At 34.5% G+C, this 23,832-nt stretch overlaps 2 protein-coding genes across 2 annotated transcripts; both read right to left on the bottom strand.

The window, feature by feature from the left end:
• Positions 1 to 83: 83 nt before the first annotated feature.
• Positions 84 to 13,903, bottom strand: LOC128997371 (trichohyalin-like). Its single transcript, XM_054423008.1, has 11 exons — positions 13,845 to 13,903; positions 12,902 to 12,948; positions 12,605 to 12,729; positions 12,369 to 12,485; positions 11,918 to 12,025; positions 9,840 to 11,680; positions 5,425 to 5,477; positions 4,298 to 4,653; positions 3,154 to 3,267; positions 2,450 to 2,545; positions 84 to 1,950 (listed from the first exon to the last, which is right to left on the bottom strand). The coding sequence occupies exons 2-11, from the start codon at positions 12,926 to 12,928 to the stop codon at positions 114 to 116; spliced, it is 4,674 nt and encodes a 1,557-aa protein (XP_054278983.1). The 5' UTR covers positions 12,929 to 12,948; positions 13,845 to 13,903; the 3' UTR covers positions 84 to 113.
• A 1,362-nt stretch (positions 13,904 to 15,265) lies between these two features.
• On the bottom strand, positions 15,266 to 20,318 carry LOC128996273 (WD repeat-containing protein 87-like). Its single transcript, XM_054421477.1, has 4 exons — positions 20,208 to 20,318; positions 19,477 to 19,560; positions 17,626 to 17,727; positions 15,266 to 17,035 (listed from the first exon to the last, which is right to left on the bottom strand). Exons 1-4 carry the CDS (start codon positions 20,228 to 20,230, stop codon positions 15,349 to 15,351), a joined length of 1,896 nt encoding a protein of 631 aa, XP_054277452.1. The 5' UTR covers positions 20,231 to 20,318; the 3' UTR covers positions 15,266 to 15,348.
• Between the last annotated feature and the right edge of the window lie 3,514 nt (positions 20,319 to 23,832).

The raw sequence follows: 23,832 nt of genomic DNA, 5'->3' as shown, positions 1-23,832 counted from the left end.
CATTATTTAAAGTAACAGTCCAAAACTATTAGGTAATTATAAGCATACATTTTTTATTTTTAAATATTACAATTGTACACCTGTAATAATCAATATACAAAACAATAAGTGTGTTAATTATGATATTCTGTGGTCCTTATTTCTGTTTCAGATTTATTCTTAAGCTTTTCATCAATCTTTTTGTTCCATATTTTGCCTTCTTCTTTCATTCTACTTTCTTCCACTCTCCATTTCAAAGCCTCTGTCTGCCCCTCATCCCTCCATGCCTGCCAGTGAGTTTTACTTCTGCGCAGATCTGATATCTGTTTTTCAGCCTCAGTTAACCTGCTTTCCAGCCAATTTCCCCACTCCTTAGCTGTGTTTGCAATATTTTCCGCCCAATCAGCCCAGTCCTCTGCAGATTTCAGATTCAAAGGACTCTCTGTATCTGGTACTTTGCGCCTCCTAGGAGGTGCTTCCACTCCTCTCACTTTCGCTGTGACCCCAGCAACTGTGCTTGAACTTAACTTTTGTACTTGTAATTTGCTTTCTGTTTTAGGCTTAACTTCAAAAGCAAACCCAGGGCTCTTCCTTGGAGGTAATACTTCATGGATTTGCTTTTCATCTAAGGTTTTTTGTTTGATCTCTTCTGGACTTTTGTCCTCAACATGTTTTTCATCTAGTATTATCTCTTGTTCAATAAGACTTTTCTTATCATGCTTTGGTAGTTGTTCATCTACATTGGTTGCCTGTTCTTCAATTAATACTTTCTTGTCCTCTTTCTTTTCCACATCCTCCTCTCCTTCTTTTGTCTCAACTGGTTCCTGACTTAACTTTCCGTCTTCTTCTTCTTCTTCTTCTAGTGTTTCTTTCAGTTCTTCAGGCTTCTCTATTTCATCTTTATTTTCTGGATCTTTATCTTCCTCCTTTTCCGGTTCATTTTCATCAATCCTTTCTGGTTCCTTTTCTTCTTTCTTTTCTGGTTCCGTTTCTTCTTTCTTTTCCGGATCCGTTTCTTCTTTCTTTTCTGGTTCCTTTTCTTCTTCCTTTTCAGGTTCCTTTTCTTCATTCTTTTCCGGTTCCTTTTCCTCTTTCTCTTCCGGTTCCTTTTCCTCTTTTGTTTCTGGTTCCTTTTCCTCTTTCTTTTCTGGTTCATTTTCTTCTTTCTTTTCCGGTTCCTTTTCCTCTTTCTTTTCGGGTTCATTTTCTTCTTTCTTTTCCGGTTCCTTTTCTTCTTTTGTTTCCGGTTCCTTTTCTTCTTTCTTTTCCGGTTCTTTTTCTTCTTTCTTTTCCGGTTCCTTTTCTTCTTTCTTTTCCGGTTCCTTTTCTTCTTTCTTTTCTCGTTCTTTTTCTTCTTTCTTTTCCGGTTCCTTTTCTTCTTTCTTTTCCGGTTCCTTTTCTTCTTTCTTTTCTGGTTCCTTTTCTTCTTTCTTATCTGGTTTCTTTTCTGGTTTCTTTTCCTCTTTCTTTTCCGGTTTCTTTTCCTCCTTCTTTTCTGGTTGCTTTTCCTCTTTTTTCTCTGGTTCCTTTTCCTTTTTATTTTCTGGTTCTTTTTCTTCAATAGGTTCCTTTGTCTCTTCTTCTTCCTCAAGCTCGCTCTCATGTATGCCTTCTTCTGGAGTTTTTCTCTTCCACTCAGTTTTGTAAACATCATCTATCCATAATGCTAAACGGTCTGCAATATGTACAATTATTTTATGACTTTTTTTCTTGGGCCTTTCCACTTTGATTTTCTCCTTTGTTAGGTCACAAACACGGTCTACTATAACTTCTGTAATTTTTTTTATTCTTGATGTCCTTCTTTTGGTCAGCATTGCTTTTAGGTACTTTTCTAATAGATTTGAAAACATTTCACAGTACTCTTTTGTCCATTTATATTTCGCCATATTTTGCTTTGTTTTTTTCAATTGTGGTGAAGGTTGTTTAATATCACAAATTTGTTGGACACTATCAATGAAGTCTTGAGCTTCTCTGCAACAAAATGACACAAAATAACAACAGAAAATAATTATTTGCCAACTACCAAGCTACAAGTTGATCTGTCACTTTCAGTTAAGTGTTAGCTATGATCCACTTTTGATAACAGACCCACCCACACACACAATGTTGTTAACAGTGATCAATATACATACATTTTTATTAAAGTGATATGAAGCAGAGTATACCCCTGCAACAGCAAATCTGCAAGCTCGAACAAGTTTTTAATTTTCTGATTAATAACGTTTTACCAAGCCTTATACACACTGAGAAAAAAAGCCCATGAACTTACTTTTGTTAGGCTAACAATGAGACAGATATTCCTAAATATATATAATTTTAATGTGCAATGTGAAAACTATAAAATAATGATGTGCCACGTAAAGTGTGGTACTAACTAAGATATCTGGACTAAAAAGATCCTTTAGATTACAAGTGAGTTATCCTTTGTATTTCTGATAATACCTGATTGTGAGATGTTAGTAAAACTTACTCAAATGACATTCCAAATTCATTCACCAGGAAATTTATCAATATTCCTGTAGTTTCTGGAGTCACAATATCACAAAAGGTTTCTTTTTCTTCGCCACTAAAACAGAATATTTATTTTTAGACTATATGGTGCTTACTGCTTAGATCTGTTAAAGCAATTCAAAATACAATAGACGTTTTCATACTGCTAATCATATGTTAGTTGTGAGGGTGACTCGTTTGTACATGTAGCTTGACTCCATAATAAAAAAGTGTTGCCTCAGCGCTACACAAGTCACAAGTCACAAGTCGCTAAACCCCAAGGCAGATTTGATCAGTCTTGGACTAGAGCAACCTGCAGGCGGATTTTGGTCTTGCGTATGTCTCGGCCACGTTGCGCCCGTGTGTACACACACCCTCCACAACACTGCATATGAATAAAATGTTTCAGAACAACTGTGCATGACTAGAGGTCATCCAAGGTTATCGTTGTCGCGGGAGCAGACCGAAGTCGCCTGTAGGTGTACCGAGCATAAAGACAGAGTAGTTCCGTTATGGTTGAAGTCCATAGGCAAGCTAACATTAGGGATGTTTGAAGTATGAGGATAGTGAAAGTGGCTTTTGCTTGCAAGCTTCAGATGCTATAACTATGCTACTGTGTTTGACATTCAAAGCATAGTCTGACAATTGTTTTATTATCGTGGTTTTTCGTTTTTAGATACTTACTCTCCAGCCTGGGATTGTACAAAGTTATCTCGTTTTCGCTTTGCTCTCCTTTTCTTTAGTTTATTGATCGCTAACTCAGGGTTGTCGCGGTCCACTTCACCTGCCCATCGGTAGCTGAAAACCAGGACACTGAAAGTTAGCAGCTGTTCCATGTTAATTTTAATACTAACAATTTAAATTTTATTTTAAAATTAATAAATAAACGGTATTAGCAATCCGACACATACTTTCTCCCATTAGCTTGTCAACAGCCTTATCATGGGTAGGTGGGAGTAACTATGATATTTTATCGGGCAAAATCACAAAAGTTGCAATTACTTTTGAACCGTAATTTAACAGCTATAAGGGCTGTTCCATTTTATTTAGAGTTGAAAGGACTATAACATACTAAACCAGAATAAAAAATGGTCAAGCTGTGGGGAGAATTTCTTCTTTGTGAAAGATATTTCGCTAAGACTAGCAATTTAAAAAGCTTTTTCAGAAAATTGTTATATTATTTTAAAAATATTGTAAACATTTTTTACATAGTTAATAAAATGATGTAATTTGTAAATATTTTTAGGGAATAAACAATATTTTGATTTAATTGATTTTTAAAATTTGATTTTACCGTGTTTTTATGGAGAAATCAAATAAGTTGTAATAATTGTTAAACCACAATTCTGATAGCAATGTATGAGGATTGTAGAGTTTTAGAGTTAAAAGAGCTGTAAAATACTAAGTCTTAATCAAAATATTTACAGTGTTTTTTATATCATTTAGTAGGAAAATCACCATTAAAAATATAAATTAAATAAAAACGCCTGGAGGTAGCATGGGTTAGCATAGGACCAACATAATTTCATCGAAATCGGAACACAGGTGTGGTCTGTTCCTCTGTACACATACTCTCACACATCACTTTGAATACCACTTTTTGGATTCAGAGGGACCCAAATGCCATAAACCCACCCAAATGTTGACCTTCTTCATATAGCCTACTATGGATAGAGGGAGAAACTAAAAATCCGAATAGTTACTTTTACAATATAAAACCATCAAATTATGCAAATAGTAGCCTAGCTGTATCCAACATATTTAGTTAAACCAGTTCAACACAAAACTACATTAGAAAAACAAGAGAAAGCTACACTTCAGGACATACCCTCTTGGTGTAGCCAGCATTTCCAAGTACTGTTGGCGAGTTAAAAACTCCCGTTCAATGGATTCTGGTTTAAAATGTTTGTGGACACACGGATCATAAGTATCAGTGACAAAAAGTTGAGCTGCAAGCTTTTTCTTTCTGATTTCTGCTTTCTTTTTCATTTTCTTTGTGATTTTTTTTACTTTTCCTATTCCACGGGCTTTGTTTGTTTCCATCTCACTGCCAGGATTTTTACTATCCTTTGTCGTATTCTTTTTGTTTTTTTCCAAGCGATCAGCTGTGTTTTCCATTGTTGTTGGCGGTTTAGTTTTCTTCTTGTCTTTTTTCAAACTTTCTTCATTAAGAACATTGGTTTTCTGAAAAAAATAATTTATTATGTATTGAAAACCTTTATAGGCATATGCAAAATGCATAGGCCTATATTTGAAATATCTATAGTATTTTACATGTAAAGTGCAATATACATTTCTGTCTATAATGTGTCAGCGTTAGCAAAAATGTTTGACCTAGCTTGTTTAGTTTCTTATGATAGCTTATGATCTTATGATATAGCATAGATAGACTAACCAACACAAGTAGACTTCTCATCCCATTGTAAATTTTGAAGCACGTTTTTCGTGTCTAGTTCATGTACGTGACACAAAGGCGATAGTGTCGATGAAACTTTGTTTCCATTATTTTAGGGTTAATTTCTTGATTTGTGCTTTACTGTTTGGTTATATAACTAGGGGACAAGTTATTGTTTATGATTAGATCGTATTATTTGGTTAAACGAGGTTTTAAATGGCTGTAATAACGGGAAACAAATTGTAAACAAAACACGACCTCTACATAAACCGTACATGAACTAACAATAAAATTGTCTTCAGCTGTTCCATAAGGATGAGAAATCTACTAAGGGAGTATGTTTTATCTATGGATATAGTTACACATTTGAAACAAAATTTAACACATTCAAAAAGGGGGGAAAACAACTTTTACCAGTTAAATACTGTGCAATTGCTTAAGGGGCTTACACCTATTTATAATTTTTTTATATATAAAAATGTATAAATAAGTTTGTTTGAGGTAGGCTATATAGTAATTTAAAAGGTAGACTACTTACAGAAAAAAGGTATGCTACTTACAGAAAAAGTCACTGTCATGTTTTTGATATTTTGTTTAAATTTCTGTCCTTTTTAAGTCCTGAAAAAATTAGTAGTTTTTCATTATAAACGTTAAACGTTGCATGTTAGCACAGTTGTTGTCATTGTTTGTTTCAAGATTCAAAAATAAAAATATTTCCTAGGAAATTCTTGTTATCGGATAATTTTCTACTATTAGTTCAAGGAAGTAATAATATGTAAGGGAAGAATTCAAAACTCAAAGAAGATTCAAACAATATCCAAACAACCTCTTAAAGTCCCAAACAAACAAATAGTTGAGTACAAATGTTAACAGTATGTCATTTAGAAAATTTCTTTGGTTGGGCATGGACTATTTACAAACGTTTGATTACAAACAAATATTCTCATTTCCATTGGTAGTAAAATTCAAATTCAAATTGTTTATTTGGCCATTAAACATACATAATAGGCTATGTCAATACATAATTCAACAAAATAAAAATAAAACCATCGTCAGAGATTGGTTTTAAGATTACTTGCAGATGTTTGGGTTTTGGTTTTTTGCCGCTCTACCAACAAATAGTTTCAGTTTCCCTTTCATAATAAAATCAAAATTAATTAATAATACAGAGGGGCAGGTATGAATAGAGTACTTTTTAGGATATTGTAAATTAAGGGGTAGATACTTAACTCTTAATTATAGAGGTAAAGATTACCAACACTAATACAGTGAAAAGCAGATTATAAGCAAGTATAAATCTAAAGGAAATGAACAAACATTTACATTTGGAATAAAAAGTAAAAAGTACTGTACACACTTGACAATAAGGACTGTCTGTACATTATACAGTAGGGAATTCAATAATTTCTGTTGGACCTAAACATTAAATGAAGAGAAATAAAATGTATATTCACTGTCAAACTGTTAGATACCTTTGAAAAATTAAGAGAAAGTTAATACATAAATAGTTTTTAACGTTTAACTGTAAATCCACAAGGTAAAATTATTTAATGTAACCTCCATTTCCTACAAACCTTTTCATTCAAATTATTCAAGAAGAAAATACATTCTTTAACGGATTGTAACCAAAATATAGAAAACAGAGTACTTACCGCTCAAATCCAGTTATTTTCTAAATCAGAGTATAGTGTACGAGTTTGATAAATGAAACTAAAATTTGTGATGTGCTTGAAACCAAAACTGTTTTGTTGTCAAATAATGTTTCCAATTTTAAATAGAGTCAACTCTATCAGGTGGTATTATTTATTATCATGTGGGGGTTATTATACAGTTTGCAGGAATTAGGAATTTTTTCCTATACATTAGGTAACGTATATAAATCTTTGCCCCCTAAACATACTCCGTTAAACTTCCATCTTCCATCCAACCATGACCTAAGGTGACTAAGGTTAAGCATCCTCAAATCAAAAGCGACTCAATTAATATGCATACTGCTAAAATTTTCTCAATCCAAAAAAATCACCAAAAATATCCCAACAGATCCTAGAAAAAAATTGTGTACCTCCAAGAAAGAAACAAAACACACTCTAAACACAAAATTCCCCAATTTCTCACCAGACCTTTTTAAGGAGCTTAAAAATAAAAATAATTTAGTATATCAAAGTGTTTTTGTACAATTATTGGTTACGGAGAAAGCTCAAAAAATTGTTATTTTAAAATGCCCATGTTATTCTTATGGAGAATATTGTAAAATGTTGTAGTTTGCTTGTTTATGGATATATTTTGATAAAACTTGGTAAATTCATTTATTTTATACTAAGTTATTAATATATTACTAAAAACCACACTTTTGTACCCGCCCTGTAGCAGCAAGCCTAGGTACTCATAAACCTAATGTTAATTAAATACATTTAATTGAAAATCAATTCAGGCAAATGGAAATTCGCTTAGTCGGCAGGTTTGCTGCGGCGGGGGTATTTTATTTTATAAGGGTAATCTTTCTAAATTCCCACATGTTTTCCCATTAAAAACAATGTTTATATTCTTACTACATTTAAACACTATCTATATATTAATTTAAAACGGTTTTTCTTTGTGACAGCTATTTTGAGAGAACGGCTGGGCGTAGAAACTCGGTAGAGGTGTCTAAAGAAAGGTCCTGGTCTGTAGATGAGCCATCAAAAGAGAAACATGGAGAATTCCCTCGGGGCTCTGCCCCAGTGGCCTTTAAATTCTCATCCCATGTTATTCTTATGGAGGAAAACGAGGTTTTTGTCACAGCTAATTTGGGAGAACGGCTGGGCGTAGAAACTTGGTAGGGGTGTCTAAAGAAAGGTATTGGTCTGTAGGTGAGCTCTCAAAAGAGAAACGAGGTGAATTTCCTTGGGGCTCTGTCCCAGAGGCCTTTAAAATTTACTCTGCAATTTTGTTTACATTGCGCCCATATGGATAATTTTACACTACTTTTAATGAACCAGCTGTTAATATTAACACGTTCGCTGCTGAGCGCTAGATGCCGGGACGGCGCCAGTTGCTGAACTAACGCTCGGCCGCTGCGTGACATTGCCACCGATACACTGAATTACAGTAAAAACAACAGTAGTTATACTGGATGGCAATGTTCTGCAATAATACTGGCATTTGATATAGTACTAAGTGATTCTGATGGATAGCAGCACTACCCAGGTTACAGTCGGTAAAGTAGTGTCGCTATCTAGCAGGAAAGAGGTAAAACAAAGCCCTGTTCCAAACAACCCTGGTTGTGATTTGGGAAACTATATTTTTTATTGTCAGAAAAGTACGTCCCCACGAGCTGCAAAGAAATATAGAACGCTTGTGACGTGCTGGCTTATCCATAGCAACGTTAAACAACAATGAACGGTGACGTTCTGGAACGTTCTTAGCTCCTGGCGCCGTGGCCCGGCTGACGTTCCGGAACGTCCGTAGCAGCGAACGTGTTAAAATTGTATTCAAAGGTCTACTGAAACTGTCAAAATTAAATGTTTACATTATTATTTATGATTTTAAATGGATTCTGCACTGCATGGCAAGTTTTTTATAGTTTCAACAAAATGATAAATTTATGATACGTTTTAAATGTTTTGTCTATGCTTTATTGCTCTTAGAAAATTTTAAATTATGAAATAAGTGTGATATATAGATTTCAAAGGAACATATAAATATTTTTTATTCCTTATCGGGTTAGCTTTTAAATATTGTAAGGTTGGCAATTGCCTTTTTTTCCTACTTTCAATCACCATTTATTTTTAAATTCAAGAAAGAACACCAGAGATTCATTTATTGGTATAAAAGTTTTTGATAATCGGGTTGAAAATTGTGTCACAGATGAGTACGTTGAGGATGAGAGCTGTGTTCAAGTTTTGGAATAGACTTACTACGGAGTATGTTTCATCTATGGTTTTGGTGAAGTAGGTAAACTAATGTCAATTCAGGTATTTAAAAAAAATGTGTACAAGGGGTTTTACTTTGATCTACACATGTAGCTAGGTCGAACAACGCATCTAAGCCTCACTACATACAAAACATTCGGAAACACAACAGTCTCATCACATCTCATCGCATTTGCATAATTTGTTACCAAGGCTGGACTAGGTTATGGATTTGGTTCCGCAAATGTTCAAGATTTGTGATCAAATTTCCTACAATTATGGTTCATTCCATCCACGAAATACATGCACAGCTTTATGAGATCGATATGGCCAAAACAAAACTACCCCATAAGTTAATGAATTATCAAGTAAGAACAGGATGGTTAAATACATGGGTCGATGTGGCAAGATAAGGAATTATAATTGCTGGGATCGAAGTAAGAATGTAACTGCTTTCTGGAGAATCAGATATTTTTATCAATTACAAAAAAACTGATTTAATATGCTGATAGAGGAAATATTGTGTTAAACGAATTCATCAATCACGTTTTTTAGGGAACACAATCGTCATACTTATTATTGCTTATCCTCCCTTCATTTAACTAAGATTTTAATGACTTTCACTCTATCCATCGCAGTTAGCTGAATTTACATAAAACATCAAGATTAACCGTCGATTTCGACGGGGTTCCACTAGTATGTTAATGAAATTAAAATTTCCATGGCCCGTAGGTAACAAAGCAAGCTTTAAGTCAAGAAGATTTGTTTTGTAGGCAAAGGCTAAATAGGCACAACATACGTTGTTACTCTGGCCTTATAATGTATGGGGATTGTAAGTCTGTGTCATCCTTTTATCTCTGGATAAAAGCAGAGTTTATTACAGAATTATGTTACAAAATTCAAATCCTACAAATGAAAAAATTGCTTACACAAAAAAAGGGTTTATTTCATCTACAACGCTATCATACAACATGTTTTTCATTATTAGAACAGTACACAACAGACAAGTCACAACTTGTATACACAAGGTTAATATACGTATTCTCAATCCAAAATTGATGTCTTCACTAACCTCTATGTCTGACTTGTTTGCTGGTCAAGTTTTCTATCCCACCTTTTACCTTCATCCTTGATTCTCTCTTTCTCAACTCTCCACTTTAAGGCTTCAGTTCGTGTTTGATCGAGCCACGCTTTCCAATCTGAATGTTTGCGTTTATCAACTAGTTGTTTTTCACCTTCAGTAAGCCTGCTGTCCAGCCATTTTCCCCACTCCTCGCCAACACTAGCGATGCTGTTTGCCCAATCCACCCATTCTTCTGTTGATTTCAAATTGAGTGGACTTCCTGATTCTGGGACTCTGCGAGGAGGAGGGACGTCAACTCCTCTAGCCTCAGCGGTTTGCTTCACTACTGTGCCAGAGCTTAATTTTTGTATATGCAACGTGCTTCCAGTCTTTAGCGTAGCTTCAAATGCAGGCAAAGCAGGTTTATGAACTGTTGAGATGGGCGACTTTGTAGGTTCGAGAATTGGAAGTGATTTTTCTGATTGTTTTTCAGAAACTGATTTTCTTTCTGGCTCCTCCTGCGGAACATGTTTTTCTTCTGGAAGCTTTTCGTCACTCTTTTCTTTTGGAACCACTTTATCCTCAGATGCCTTCATGTCTTCCACTTCTTTAACTGATGTCTTGTCTTCAGCTTCTTCCTTTACTGGTTCTATTTCAGGTGGAACTGTTTCCTCTGCTACTGATTCAACCACTTCACTTTGTTCAGCCTCTTTAATTGCTGGTTTATCTTCTTGAGGTGCAAGTACTTCTTCCGGGGGCTTTTGTTTCTCTAAAACGGTTTCAGATTTTTCTACTTTACCTTCTTCCTCTTTGACTGGGATTTCTTCAGTAACTTCTTCTTTAGCTTGTTCCTCCTCTTTAGGCTGTTCTTTCTCTTCTGGAGGGTTTTCATTTTCTTGAGGCTTAGCCATTTCTTCACTTTTGTCTTCAGCTGGCTTATCTTCAACTGGATAATGTCCAGCTGGCTTATCTTCAGCTGGCTTATCTTCAATTGGCTTATCTTCAATTGGTTTATCTTCAACTGGCTTATCTTCAGCTGGCTTGTCTTCAGTTGGATTATCTTCAACTGGCTTATCTTCAGCTGGCTTATCTTCAACTGGCTTATCTTCAACTGGCTTATCTTCAGCTGGCTTATCTTCAACTGGCTTATCTTCAGCTGGCTTATCTTCAACTGGCTTATTTTCAGCTGGCTTTTCTTCAGCTGGATTTTCTTCATCAGGGACTTTTCCAATAGTCTGATCCTCTTCTTGTGGTAGTTCTTCATCTTTAATCTTTGTATCTTCCTCTGCTACTGGTAGTTTGTCTTTTTCTGTTTTAGAATCCTCTTTAGTTTTAGATTTTCCGTATGTAGTTTTCTCATCTACAGACTCTTCAGCTTCATTTATTTCTGTTTCATCCTCTATTGACTCTTTCTCATCTTCCTTAGCCGATTCTTCCTCACTCTCCTTTTCTTCTTCAGGCATTTCTTTCTCATCATCATCTTCTTCTTCACTCACTGAAGGCTTATCTTCCTTGGGTTTATCCAAGTCATTTACAATCTCCTCAAACCAAAAAGCCAAACGTGTAGCAATAAGAGTCAATGTCCTTTCACGCTTAGTTTTAGGATATTGCAACGATGTTGTGTCCCCAGTAACATTACAAATATCATTAAGTACCCGTTCGGCAATCCTTTTTATTCTTGTTGTTTTTTTAGTCATCAACAAACTGACAATGTATTGTTCAATCCTACTAGCAAACACATCTGAAAACTTTTTTACCCATTTATGTTTTGGACCGAGATTAGTTATTGCTTTAGATTGTTTTTTTACACATGGTGTTGGTTTTCCCACAGTGCTTTTGCAGTCGATAAAATCTTCAGCCTCACTGAAACATATTAAATATTTCAACTTTATTCAATATAACAATTACCAATTACACAGTATTTACTTTTACCACAGAAAAATTAAAAAAAAGTCTATGTTTCATATTTCTCTGTCCTGTCCAACCATTTTCTGTCCAACCAAATTGTTTAAGGCTTTGTTATAATTGAAATTAGCTCGAAAAAAAATTCAAGGTGTACAGTGCTATAATTTTAATGAGATTAAAGTATAGATTACTTACTCAACAGTCATTCCAAATTCACTGACAAGAAGGTCTATCAATCTATCAGCAACTTCTGGTGACATGACGTTCCACATGTCGTTTATAAACTCTTCAGCAAAGCTGAAACTGAAAGATTTTTGTTATTTCTTGTGGACTAGGTAATAGTAATACAATGGTAAGTGTATTAAGGTGGTCATTACTTAGACTAAAAATTAGTTAAAACTTGCTTTAGGAACAACAACTTTGTTTTGTTTTTGGAACTTTTACCGCCATTTTTTGATGTAATCACTACACACTAAAGGTGTTTGCGATTGTGGCCATACTCAGATAATTGTATATTTTTGGTTCTTAATTTTTTACCAATAAGAAAACAAATTGAACAAATATCTTAAATATAACCTGCCAATTTACACCCACTAAACACTGCTGGAAGTTGAAATATTGTGAATCTTAACATTACAAAACATACTCAATACAGCGTAATTCTTGGCTTGGCACCTCTTCTTCACCTCTCTTGTATTTCTTTTTCTTTGAATTTTTACTGTGTTTTTCATTGTATTCCTGAACGGCTTCTAGCCACGGGTGTCTGTAAAAAGGTTTAAAAAATTAAGACAGTTCAAGATAGCAAAACAATTCAGTTGAGTAAGTATTTAGTAGGATTAACCACATAAAAATAAATATAATTCAAACATTTATCTAACTTACGCCTTTGGAGTAGACAGCATGTCCACATACTGTTCAGGAGTTAAGCACTCTCGCTGTACCAACTCAGTTCGGAAAAATCTGTGAAGACACGGCTGAAACCTCGGTGGTTCATAAACGTCTTGCTTCTGAAATATTGAAATACAGTGTTGGAATTGTGAAACTTTTGTAACTGTAAAACCAAACAAACTTTCAACCATGACTTTTTTTTAATTTCATCCAACATTGAAATTTAAAAATGGTAAATACTTTTTTACAACAGTTTATAACTAAATAGGAGTGCAGTGAAATGATACTTACTGGGGAATACATGCTTTGTTTTCTCATTGAACTGGTACCAATATTTCCTGAAAACACAATCATTTTTATTTTTCTTAATAAATACGATAAAGATTTAAAAATCACAAACATTTTGAAAAAAATTATTTATATAATTTTACAGTATGCCAGTATGTAATTTTATAATTTTACTAGTACGCTATGAGCATAGGCGGCTCTAGGCCCCAAAATCTGTGGAGGCTAACCCAGGAGTTAAGGGGACAAAATTTAGAAAAAAAATGTTCACAGAGAGGGGGGCATATGTCGGAAGCCTGCCCGGAGGTCTGCCCCAACGAGGACGGGGGCCAAGGGTGCTCCCCTGAAAATATTTGAAAAATATAACCTCCCACAACTTATTTTAGGCTATTTCAAATTTAACATAAAAGGAATTATGGATCCCACTGGATTTCCTATTCACTGTAAGGATCTTGTAATGGGCTAGTTTGCATATTCCATGTAAGAATTTCACCCTTACATATTAAAGAAAAATAGTTCAAATAAGGTAAAAGAAAGGAACAGACTGATTCAAACCCTAAATTTGTGCCTAGGATGAATTGCTGGTTTGTAGCTTATAACTCAGGTCTACTCACACTTTTTACGTTATTATTTTTTTCAATACTTAGGTACCTACCCTACCTATGTAATAGTATACCTATTTAGTTTCAATTCTTGAAGTCTAATGTGTTGCTCAGTCTCTTGGCCATGAACACTCAGGTGAGTGAGCGTAGCGAACGAGCTCCAACCTAAAGGTGAGTGAGTGTAGCGAACAAACTTCAACCAGGACGTGATTGAGCCATGCGAACGAGATAATCTTGAAAATTAAGAAGTTAAACGGGCAAAGCCCGCGGGTTACAGCTAGTTAGTTATATTTCAAGAGTAAATGTAACTGATTATCACTCAATTGGATAAAGTTGATTTAACTAACCTGTTTAAGATGTTTTTGAGGTGTAGAATTATGTTGCAGTTGAGACTAAATTGAGAAATATAACTAAAATTTGGAACCTCTGTCTTGAAATGTTAGTAATTGAAATTTACAAAAAGTTGTTTTGTTGAGGAACTTGTTTATTCTATCAGCTGAATTAACACAGTAAAACTAGTCTATTGTTAGCTTAAAAATAATATTTGAAAAAAATTTACAAAAATATGGCTAAAATGTGTATATAACAAAAAAAATATTAACTTTAAAGGATTTTACCATAGATAAAACATACTCCCTTAGTAGATTTCTCATCCTTATGGAACAGCTGAAGACAATTTTATTGTTAGTTCTGTACGGTTTATGTAGAGTTCGTGTTTTGTTTACAATTTGTTTTCCGTTATTACAGCCATTTAAAACCTCGTTTAACCAAATAATACGATCTAATGATAAACAATAACTTGTCCCCTAGTTATATAACTAAACAGTAAAGCAAAAATCAAGAAATTAACCCTAAAATAATAGTAACAAAGTTTCGTCAACACTAGCGCCCATGTGTCACGTACATGAACTAGACATGAAAAACGTGCTTCAAAATTTACAATGGGATGAGAAGTCTACTTGTGTTGGTTAGTCTATGATTTTACTCAGGTTACAAACATAGATAAACTTGTCTGTAACAAAACAACAACTAAGAAACACTGTTTCAACTTGAAAATGTTATTATCCTTAACACCAGATCGCAAGCCTTTTTTTTACTAAGGCCACACCTTTAACTCCAGGCTTTCACAGTTGTTGCAACACTGTCAGTAGTACATTTTAACAATTAACATGATGTTTAACACACGATTACATGAGAGGGTGCCACCTGTTCGCCATGTTAGCTTATGGGACGTCTAGTGCTTAACACCACTATTTGCGACGTTGCCAATTCTACCAGGCCGTGGCCTGAATTTAAAGGTAACCGCGCTTTTCACACAAAATACAGGAACTATGTAACCTATGGTTATAAAATCTCGAGTCACTTTCAACCAGTGTTTCCACGCTATTAAAACCAAAACCCCGCTTGCTGGGCCAAGAAAATCTCGTTTTATCCCTCCTGAATTTCCCGTTCAATCCAGTCATAATTTTTAAATAGCTATAACAATGCTATAACCCTGTTCTAAAAATGTAATCAATTGGGATAGTTTGGTTGGTTTTTATCTAAAAAGCAAAATTTTAACTAAGAGTATTAAGAAATCAGAGGTCAGGTATAGCCTGTTGTGATAGTGTGCATATCCTAAAAAATCCTGTATATGGAAACACTGCTGCAAAACCTAAACCTAAGTTCTATCATTGACTTTGGATACTGCAGTAGATGGGATGTCTTGATGTCTACTTCAGTATCCTATTGTTATGGTAGTACACTTTACAAAAATGGTCATACAACATCTTCATGAATGGGATATAATTATTTTTAAGACACAGTATAAGTTATACATTGTTTACAAGTATAGTATGCATAAAAGGAAAGTCAATAGTTCACAATATTTGTCTCTTTTTCTGGCCCAGGGGTTTTGCCACTGACAATTTTCTTGTTCCATAAGTAAGCTTCACCTTTTATCTTATGTTTTTCTGCGCGCCACTGTTGAGCTTCATGTTCTAAAGAATCTTTCCAGGTTTTCCATTCATCATGTTGTTCAATCTGAGCTTTATCCTGAAGAAAACGCTCCTCGACACTGTCTAAAGCTTTGTCTAACCACTTACCCCATTCTTCTCCAACATTCGCTGCTTCTAAGGCCCAGTCAGCCCAATCTTTCGTAGTTTCACTATTTATTGGAGACATTGAGCGGGGAAGTTTCTTTCTTCTAACGGGAAACTCAATACCCTTCACGTCAGCCACCTTTGCAGCAACTGTGGTTGAACTCACTTTGTTCACTTCATATTGACTGCCTTTACCTACTGTGATTTCAAACGCTGAACCTTGTTTCTTTATGAGTGATGGTACTAATGACAGTTTAGCTGAAATGTCCCCTGATGGTAAAATCTTTTCCAACCAGTTAGCAACAATAGAGGCGGTTTCGTCAATATCAAATCTTACAATGCTATCTATTGATTTGTCTAACTTTTCTTTGGCTATTGCTTCAAATCTCTTTTCGATAATATTTTTTACTGCTATTTGCCGGTCAGTTTTACTTCCATCTTTTGATGTACGCTCAATGTCTTCTTTCAATAGTTCTAAGATATCTAAATGTGTCCTTGACGGTTCTTCTAATGTATCATCGACTTTTTCTGCGCTTTCTTTAGATTCCACAATGTTAGGTTCCACTCTGTGCTCCTCTATTTTTTCCTCTTCAACTGTATCTTTATCACCATCAAGTTCACTTTTCTCCCCTTCCTCCTCCTCCTCTTCTTCTTCTGTCTCTTCTTCCTCTGCTTCTTCTTCCTCTGCTTCTTCTTCTTCTACAATTTCTTCTTCCTCTTCAACCATTTCCTCTTCTTCAATTGCTTCCTCTTCTTCAACTGCAGACGATTCTTCATCTTCTGTCTCTTCTTCATCCACTTCTTCCTCTTCTTGTACAGACACTTCACTTTCGTCTTCAGTTGTAACTTCTTCTGATTCCTCTTTGCTTTTTGACTCCCTTTCATCACTTTCTTCATCACTAGTGATGTCTTCACTTAAAATGTCTCCTTGTTCTTGAACTTTTACTCTTTTCTTTTCGTCATGAGTTAACAATCTTTCAATTTCTGACTCTGACATTTTATCCAGTTCATCCCTTTCTGAAAGGGTGGATGTCTCTGTAGACATTAAAGTATCCAATGACTGTCTCTCCCAATCCCCAAATGATTGAACAGGTCTATAGTGTTTTTCCATTTCTCTTTCCATATCAGTTATCGCTTCATCAAAATAAGTTGCCATGCGATCCGCCACAACAACTAAAGTTTTTTCTATTCTTGTCTTGGCAGAATTCACCGTAGTGTTTTCCCCTGTTAGATCACAAAGTCGCTCTAGAATTTTTTCTGTTATTTTCTTTGTCCGAGCTGTCCTCTTGGATAATAGAATTCCAACAAGGGCTGAAGCTATTGGATTAGCAATATCCCTTGAGAGCTCTTTAATCCATTGATTTCTCGGTCCTATCCTTACAAATTTTCTGTCCTTTTTCAAACAAATGCGCTGTTTTCGAATTGCTCTTTGACTTTGAATAAATTCATCAGCATCTCTGAAAAAAATATTACATAGAGGTTAATTACCGTACCGTATACGAAACCAAAGATATTAAGAGTAACACTAATTGTAAAGTTATAAGACTCCATTCAAATGTGTTGACTTTTTCCTCGAATAAAAAAAAAAAAAAAAATTGATAAAAAAACTTCTACAGGATTAAAGTTTTTCTGTAGAAGTTTTTAAAAATATTTGTTGTGTTTATGACCAAATCAACCAAGTCATTGATTAATGATAAGATAAGATTGAGGACAAGTGGAGCAGTAGACATTTGTTCTATATTTTTTTTTTACATTCTAAATGTGAAAATTATCATGATGTATTGTTTTACTTCTTTTAGATTTTACTGCAAGTTTTAATTCATTTCATAATGTATCTTTATAAGGTCCATAGTTTGTGGCTGATTGGTATTCTGGTACCTGTATTTATAAAAATTGAAACAATTTTCAATCTTTAATTCGTAATTTTTAATCATTGATGTGTACAAAGGAAAGTACTAAATAAAATATTAAACCATTTTTTACTTCTTTAGTCTACTAACTACTTTATTGACATAAAAACCACCGTATCTTTTTACAATTAACCTACTTTTTTGACAAACCCATATCTTCTGTTAAAACACAACGAAGACGTTCAAGCATTTCTGGAGTCATCACTTCCCAAACATCTTCAATAAAGTCAGCGACGACACTGAAACAACAAGTAATTTATAACAGGACTGTAGACTGTAGAGTAATATACAAAAGTAAACAAATTTTTAAAACCTTGATTTATTTTGCCACACATTTGGATGCCAAAAGCATTTGCTTCGACACTGGTTTGTGTATTGCTATATTTAACTATATTAAAAAATCAAAACTGATTTATGATGATTTATTTGAACAAAATCCTTTTTTTATGATTGATCAGGAAAATAATTAAGTATTACTTTGAGGTAGCATTCATAACGTACTTTCAAAACTAAAAAATAAACGCAAATCACCTCAAAATGTTGTGCTTTTTATATTGTAAGTAAGTATTTAAGTGTAGCTTACATAATCAAAAGCGCAAATCCAAGATGGCCGTTAGCATAGATAAAACATACTCCCTTAGTAGATTTCTCATCCTTATGGAACAGCTGAAGACAATTTTATTGTTAGTTCTGTACGGTTTTGTGTAGAGGTCGTGTTTTGTTTACAATTTGTTTCCCGTTATTACAGCCATTTAAAACCTCGTTTAACCAAATAATACGATCTAATCATAAACAATAGCTTGTCCCCTAGTTATATAACCAAACAGTAAAGCACAAATTAAGAAATTAACCCTAAAATAATAGAAACAAAGTTTCGTCGACACTAGTGCCCAGTGTGGCGTACATGAACTAGACACGAAAAACGTGCTTCAAAATTTACAATGGGATGAGAAGTCTACTTGTGTTGGTTAGTCTATGCCGTTAGCCTCCATGGACTCCCTTGGAAAACAATTACAAAACTACCAAGTGCACTCGATATTTAAATGACAATCACTTTGGTATTTGAAAAAAATATTTTTGGACGATAAACAACCCTTTAACAGCTGTTAGAAATAATCCAACATGGCCGCTAGCCTCTAAGGACTCTCAACTTTAGGAACCTTAACAATGTTATGATTGAAGTTACAGGTTTATGAACGGTGGTTTTTTAAAAATGAAGCTTCCCGCCAAGTACGAATCTCGTTCTGCGATCATATTTCTGTGGTCTCAGTCCTCATAACCGCTATTGAAAGTCCATTTCCAGTCGACGGACATGAATCGAGTAAGCTGTTTGGACGAAGAAACTGTGTTCAAGGAGCAAGAGTGTTTGGAGGTGGTTCAACAGTTGCATCAAGTTTTCCAAGTGTCAGGCGCCTGCTGTTCATCAGTTTTGTTTGATGCAATGACTAAAGTTAAGGAAATTTTGCATAAGGATTGTGGTGTTACTGGACAAGAGGGATTATCAAACTAAGGGGACATATTTATAAGACTATCAAAGCCAATGGTGCTCTTCAAGTCTTAAACACATCAATCAGCAAATAAAGTTTCCTCGAGTTAAATTAGTGTTTAGGCCTAAATGAAAACTGATCAACACCCACTACCGGCCGTTGTCGAATTTATGCATGCTTGTGCATTTATGTCCCTTGGCTATGAATGCACATTTTATACGTCAAAACACTTCAACTGGCAACTGTAACTAACAGATATTGGCCCCCTTTCCTCAGAAACCTAATCATAGAACGAGATACATACTTGGCTGGAGCTTCAATTTTCCTTCAAAACATACTTTGACTAGGCAAATCGTCCTTTGTGGATGGGAACGAACTAAAAAAAGTCGATGAAATAAGGAACACGGTGTTGGTCTCAAATTTGATCTAGCTCTTTTGGGTGTGACAAGAGCTTGATGGAGAACTATAATTGATAAATGATTGTTGAACATCCATACTTACTCCCCAGCTCCTCCGTCTTCAGATTTACAACCATTGTTTTCTCTGCTTTTAGTTTTAGATGTTTTGTTATTGGTGTTTTCTTTCCTGAAATCCAGATATAACTACTAGTAAGTTACAATGATAATTCATACTAATAAGAATTAATACTAAAAAAAAGTCTTGTATCTATGTGGGATTGTTTCTTGTGATAAATGAACTAGATTTCAATAATCAAAACATAACAAAGATATTTAATTTAATTAATTCAAAATTTAAGTCTGAAGCATTGTTTTTGGAAATAATCATAGGTTACACAGTTTGGAAGAGGGATGAATTCTTCATTGAGCTCCTTGAATTCTTCTGTGCTGACTGCTGAATGTATTGAGATTGTATTAGATTCGTTTAGGATGCCAAAACCTAAGGGTATGTATTTTAAGGCAGAGATGCGTGAAGGAGCTATCGAGCATTGAGTGAATGAGGTTACAGCCATGCCATTTATAAAAAGCACTTGATAATGGAAAACTGAAACTAGTTTCAAACTATCAAATAGCTTGTTCTCAGGACAGAACAGGTGACCACTGTATCCACTTAGCTAAACCTAAGTGGCAACTTATAAATACCAGCAGTAAGATTAGTAGGTGGTTCGTGGAGAAAACAAAGAGGAAAGGATCCTGACAAAATCAATGTATTTTGATACAAACTGCTAATGAAACTAAACAAACTCTCTAATCAGATAAGTAATAAAATCTAACCTGTTATCATGTTCATTGACCATTCTGATTATTCACAAAAAATTTTGGATGAATGATTTCAAAAAGTTTTGTTTATCTTTCAAAAGTTGTGTTTGTTTCTTACAACACCTGGGTTTAATATAATTTGGAACACATGTGTACTTTATCTTTAAATAGTAAAATGGAGCAATCAAGTGCTGGTTGCTAGTGATAACTTGTTGGAACTAGTCTCATTTCATGTACATGTTGCCCTGATTTTGTCCAGTTGCCCACATTATAGTGTTAGGTACACAGTAAATAATAGATTAACAAAACTTACTACAATAAGGTACTTCTCTGTAGCATTTTTTTTTGCCTGTCCCCAATTTTAATTAAGGTGTCATTTGGTACCATCTATCGTATGATCTTGAGGGACGAATGGTTATTGGCCTCACCCCTCTAGCCTTTGGTTTATGTCTCAAGGGGACTTTCTAGGGCCCAGTGTTGTTGACAAACTTTCTACGTATCAGTTTAATGTAAATTAAATTAACTCAACATTGACTACCTTCAGTTAACATTTAACCAGCCAGATTGTAAAACAGAAGACCAAATAGATTTTGAAAATGAATTTAAAATACACAATGTGCATTGATACAGTTTTAGTCTTGTTGAGGTAGGTAAATTATTCTTTTAAATATTGATGAATTAAAGGTGGAAAGGACATTCTAATTCACCTAAAGGAAAAGGTCGTAGACAAGTCACAGCACCAATAAATTTATACACACTAAAGACTTAAATACGTATTGGTGCTGTGACTGCAATTTTCCCTCAGGTGACGCTCTGCCCTATGCAATTCTTTAATCCAAGCTAAATGCTTTTTCCTGAAAACATCATCTTTTAAATGTTGTAAATTAGTAGTGTTTTTATTAAACTGGGTGTTTCAAGATTTGTGTGGGATATTTTAGGGCATTATTCCCCGGGTTAGAAACATATCCAAATATCATATTTAAATGGTCTGGAAGTCCTTAGTTACTGACACAGCCGCCATATGGTTTTTTCACTTATTAATTATTTTTTTTAAAGTGGTTAAAGATAAGAAATAGAAACTTTGCACAAACATTCATGACACCTAGACAAAGCTACAACAAAATCATGTCAATTTTTAAAATTCATAAAACAAAATGGCGGCCATAAAAAATTTTGCTGCTTAGATAAATCGCACGAGTATCTCATTTTCATAAATTTAAAGTTATTGCAGTATATAGAAAAAAATATTCATCTAAATATATAAAAGACAAAGCCCTCACTGACTCACTCATCACTAATTCTCCCATTTCCCAAGGAGGCTGAAATTCGGTACACCGATTCTTTGGGCATTAACCCTCCAAGTGTCCATAGTTTAGGCCTTAATGTCCACCTATTTTTGGCGCATTTGCAAGGTTTTATTAAAACGGATCTGAGAAGCTTAAAACAATGTTAATTCTAATGTTCTATATACCATTTTGTTTGGAACATCATGGGCTTCAATATTATATATAAAACATAAGGAACATTTTTTCAAAAAAAAAATTTTTAGGTAAAAAAATATAATTTCGAAAATTTTCAAAAAAAAAATAAGTTCGCGCTCAATGAAATTGTATAAATTATAGGCCTATAAATATTTGAAAATAGCCACTTTGTTCTAAATTTTATGGGGATTACAAATATATAATAATATAAGGAAGTATATTTGGAAATAAATAAGTTATGGGCAAAAAACTGATTTCAGTACATAGCGTTTAGCTAAGAATGCATAGCCTAACCATAGCTAGGAATCTGGCTGATAATTTACATCAATATCACTACCTACTTCTTCAGGATCATCAACCAGCACTTCAAAACCACTTAAATCTTCTTATAGTGCACCACGTATATCACTACTTTTGATTTTTAACACTAAAACAATGATAAACGTAATAAAACACATCAGTCATCGGTCCGGGGGAACCTAGCTGTTTACAAATACACGCACGTCAGCTGTCTGCTACAATATTTTCGGAACTAAAATGAATAGCGCTTAGAGACAGACCTCTGGAGAAAGTTTAGAATATTACGGAAAGAACGATACCTAACTCGATCCAGTTCAATCCGATTCAGTCAGTCATAGAGCCTTCGCCGTAAACGATGTCTGCGTGTCGAAAAATCGACAAGTAACACTACACAAAGTGTGCTGCTTGTCGAATTTTCGTCAAGTAACACTGGGAGGGTTAAATAAGAAAACTAAGTAGTTTTAGCGAATTTCCCTATAGGGGAAGTAGCTATTACCGTAGGTCTCATGGTAAGACTTAGGCCCGGGACCGATTTACTTTTTCATTTTAATGTCCCCAGAGGCCAAAAACACCATTCGTTCAAATTTTTATATATGTATATATATATAGATTTATATATATATATATATGTGTCCGTGAACACGATAACTTGAGTAATTTTTTTCCGATTTTGATGAAATTTGGTTTGAAGGTGTAAGGCGGGATAAACTTGAATGAGTTCGCGATCCAGCATGATCGGACCATGGGAACAGGGTTTTATGGGGTAAAAATTGGTTTTTCTCACTTCTTACCCTCAAAACACAAAATTTACCAATTTTTCTCTAAACCTTCTTAAAGAGCTTAAAAAAACAAACAATTCAGTATATCAAAGTGTTTTTGTACAGTTATTGGTTACGGAGAAAACAAAAAAATTGTAAATTTAAAATTCCCATGTTATTCTTATGGAGAATATTGTAAAATGTTGTAGTTTGCTTCTTTATGGATATATTTTGATCAAACTTGGCAAATTTATTTATTTTATAGTAAGCTATCAATATTTTACTAAAAACACACTACTTTATTAGTTTCCTTGTAGCAGCAAACCTAGGTACTCGTTAAACCTAATATTATTTAAATAGATCAATTGAAAATCAATTCGGACAAATGGAAATTCGCTTAGACGGCAGGTTTGCTGCGGCGGGGGTATTTTTTTCATGCGTAGGCTTTCGCGGCCGTGTCACTGAAATCCATGGTTATGGTTTTCGGCGTCAACCGCATCTTCAGTTGTATTTCACTGCCAGACGTTTTGCCCTTACTATGAAGTGGCATCCTCAGTGGCCTAGCCGTAAAGTAGTTTTTATTCTGATCGGGCTTTCGGGCTCCGCCACAGTGGCTCTGGAGTTTCCCATGTTAACCTTATGATTTTTCATATTTAAAAGGAATTAATGAATCTTAACAGCTGTTTCAATTAAACAAGTTGGTTCTGTTCTATGATGTTTAATAGCATTATGTTACAAGGATTACCAACAGGGTGCAGCACTACTATTTTTTTAAATTTATGACAACAGCTAATTTGTAACCAAAAGGTGAGTGAGCGTAGCAAACAAACTTTAACCTGGAGGCGAGTTAGCGAATCGAATGAGCTAACCAGAAGGCAAGTGAGCGTAGCGAACGAGCTCCAACCTAAAGGTGAGTGAGCGTAGCGATACAACTTCAACCAGCCATGAGATTGAGCCATGCGAATACAGAAAAAACAGATAACTGATCAGTACCTTATTGAAACAAAAAGTGTCACTAATTTTTTCTTTAGGTTTTTCAATAATTATAATAAAATTCTTGTACACCTATGAACTATGAAGATAATTAGTTTTACAAGGGAA

Source organism: Macrosteles quadrilineatus, unplaced genomic scaffold (assembly GCF_028750875.1).
Source record: "Macrosteles quadrilineatus isolate MER2022 unplaced genomic scaffold, UCM_ALF_1.0 Scaffold_6__1_contigs__length_79288215, whole genome shotgun sequence".
In the NCBI taxonomy this organism is placed as follows: domain Eukaryota; kingdom Metazoa; phylum Arthropoda; class Insecta; order Hemiptera; family Cicadellidae; genus Macrosteles; species Macrosteles quadrilineatus.
This window is presented reverse-complemented; position numbering and strand designations above follow the sequence as displayed.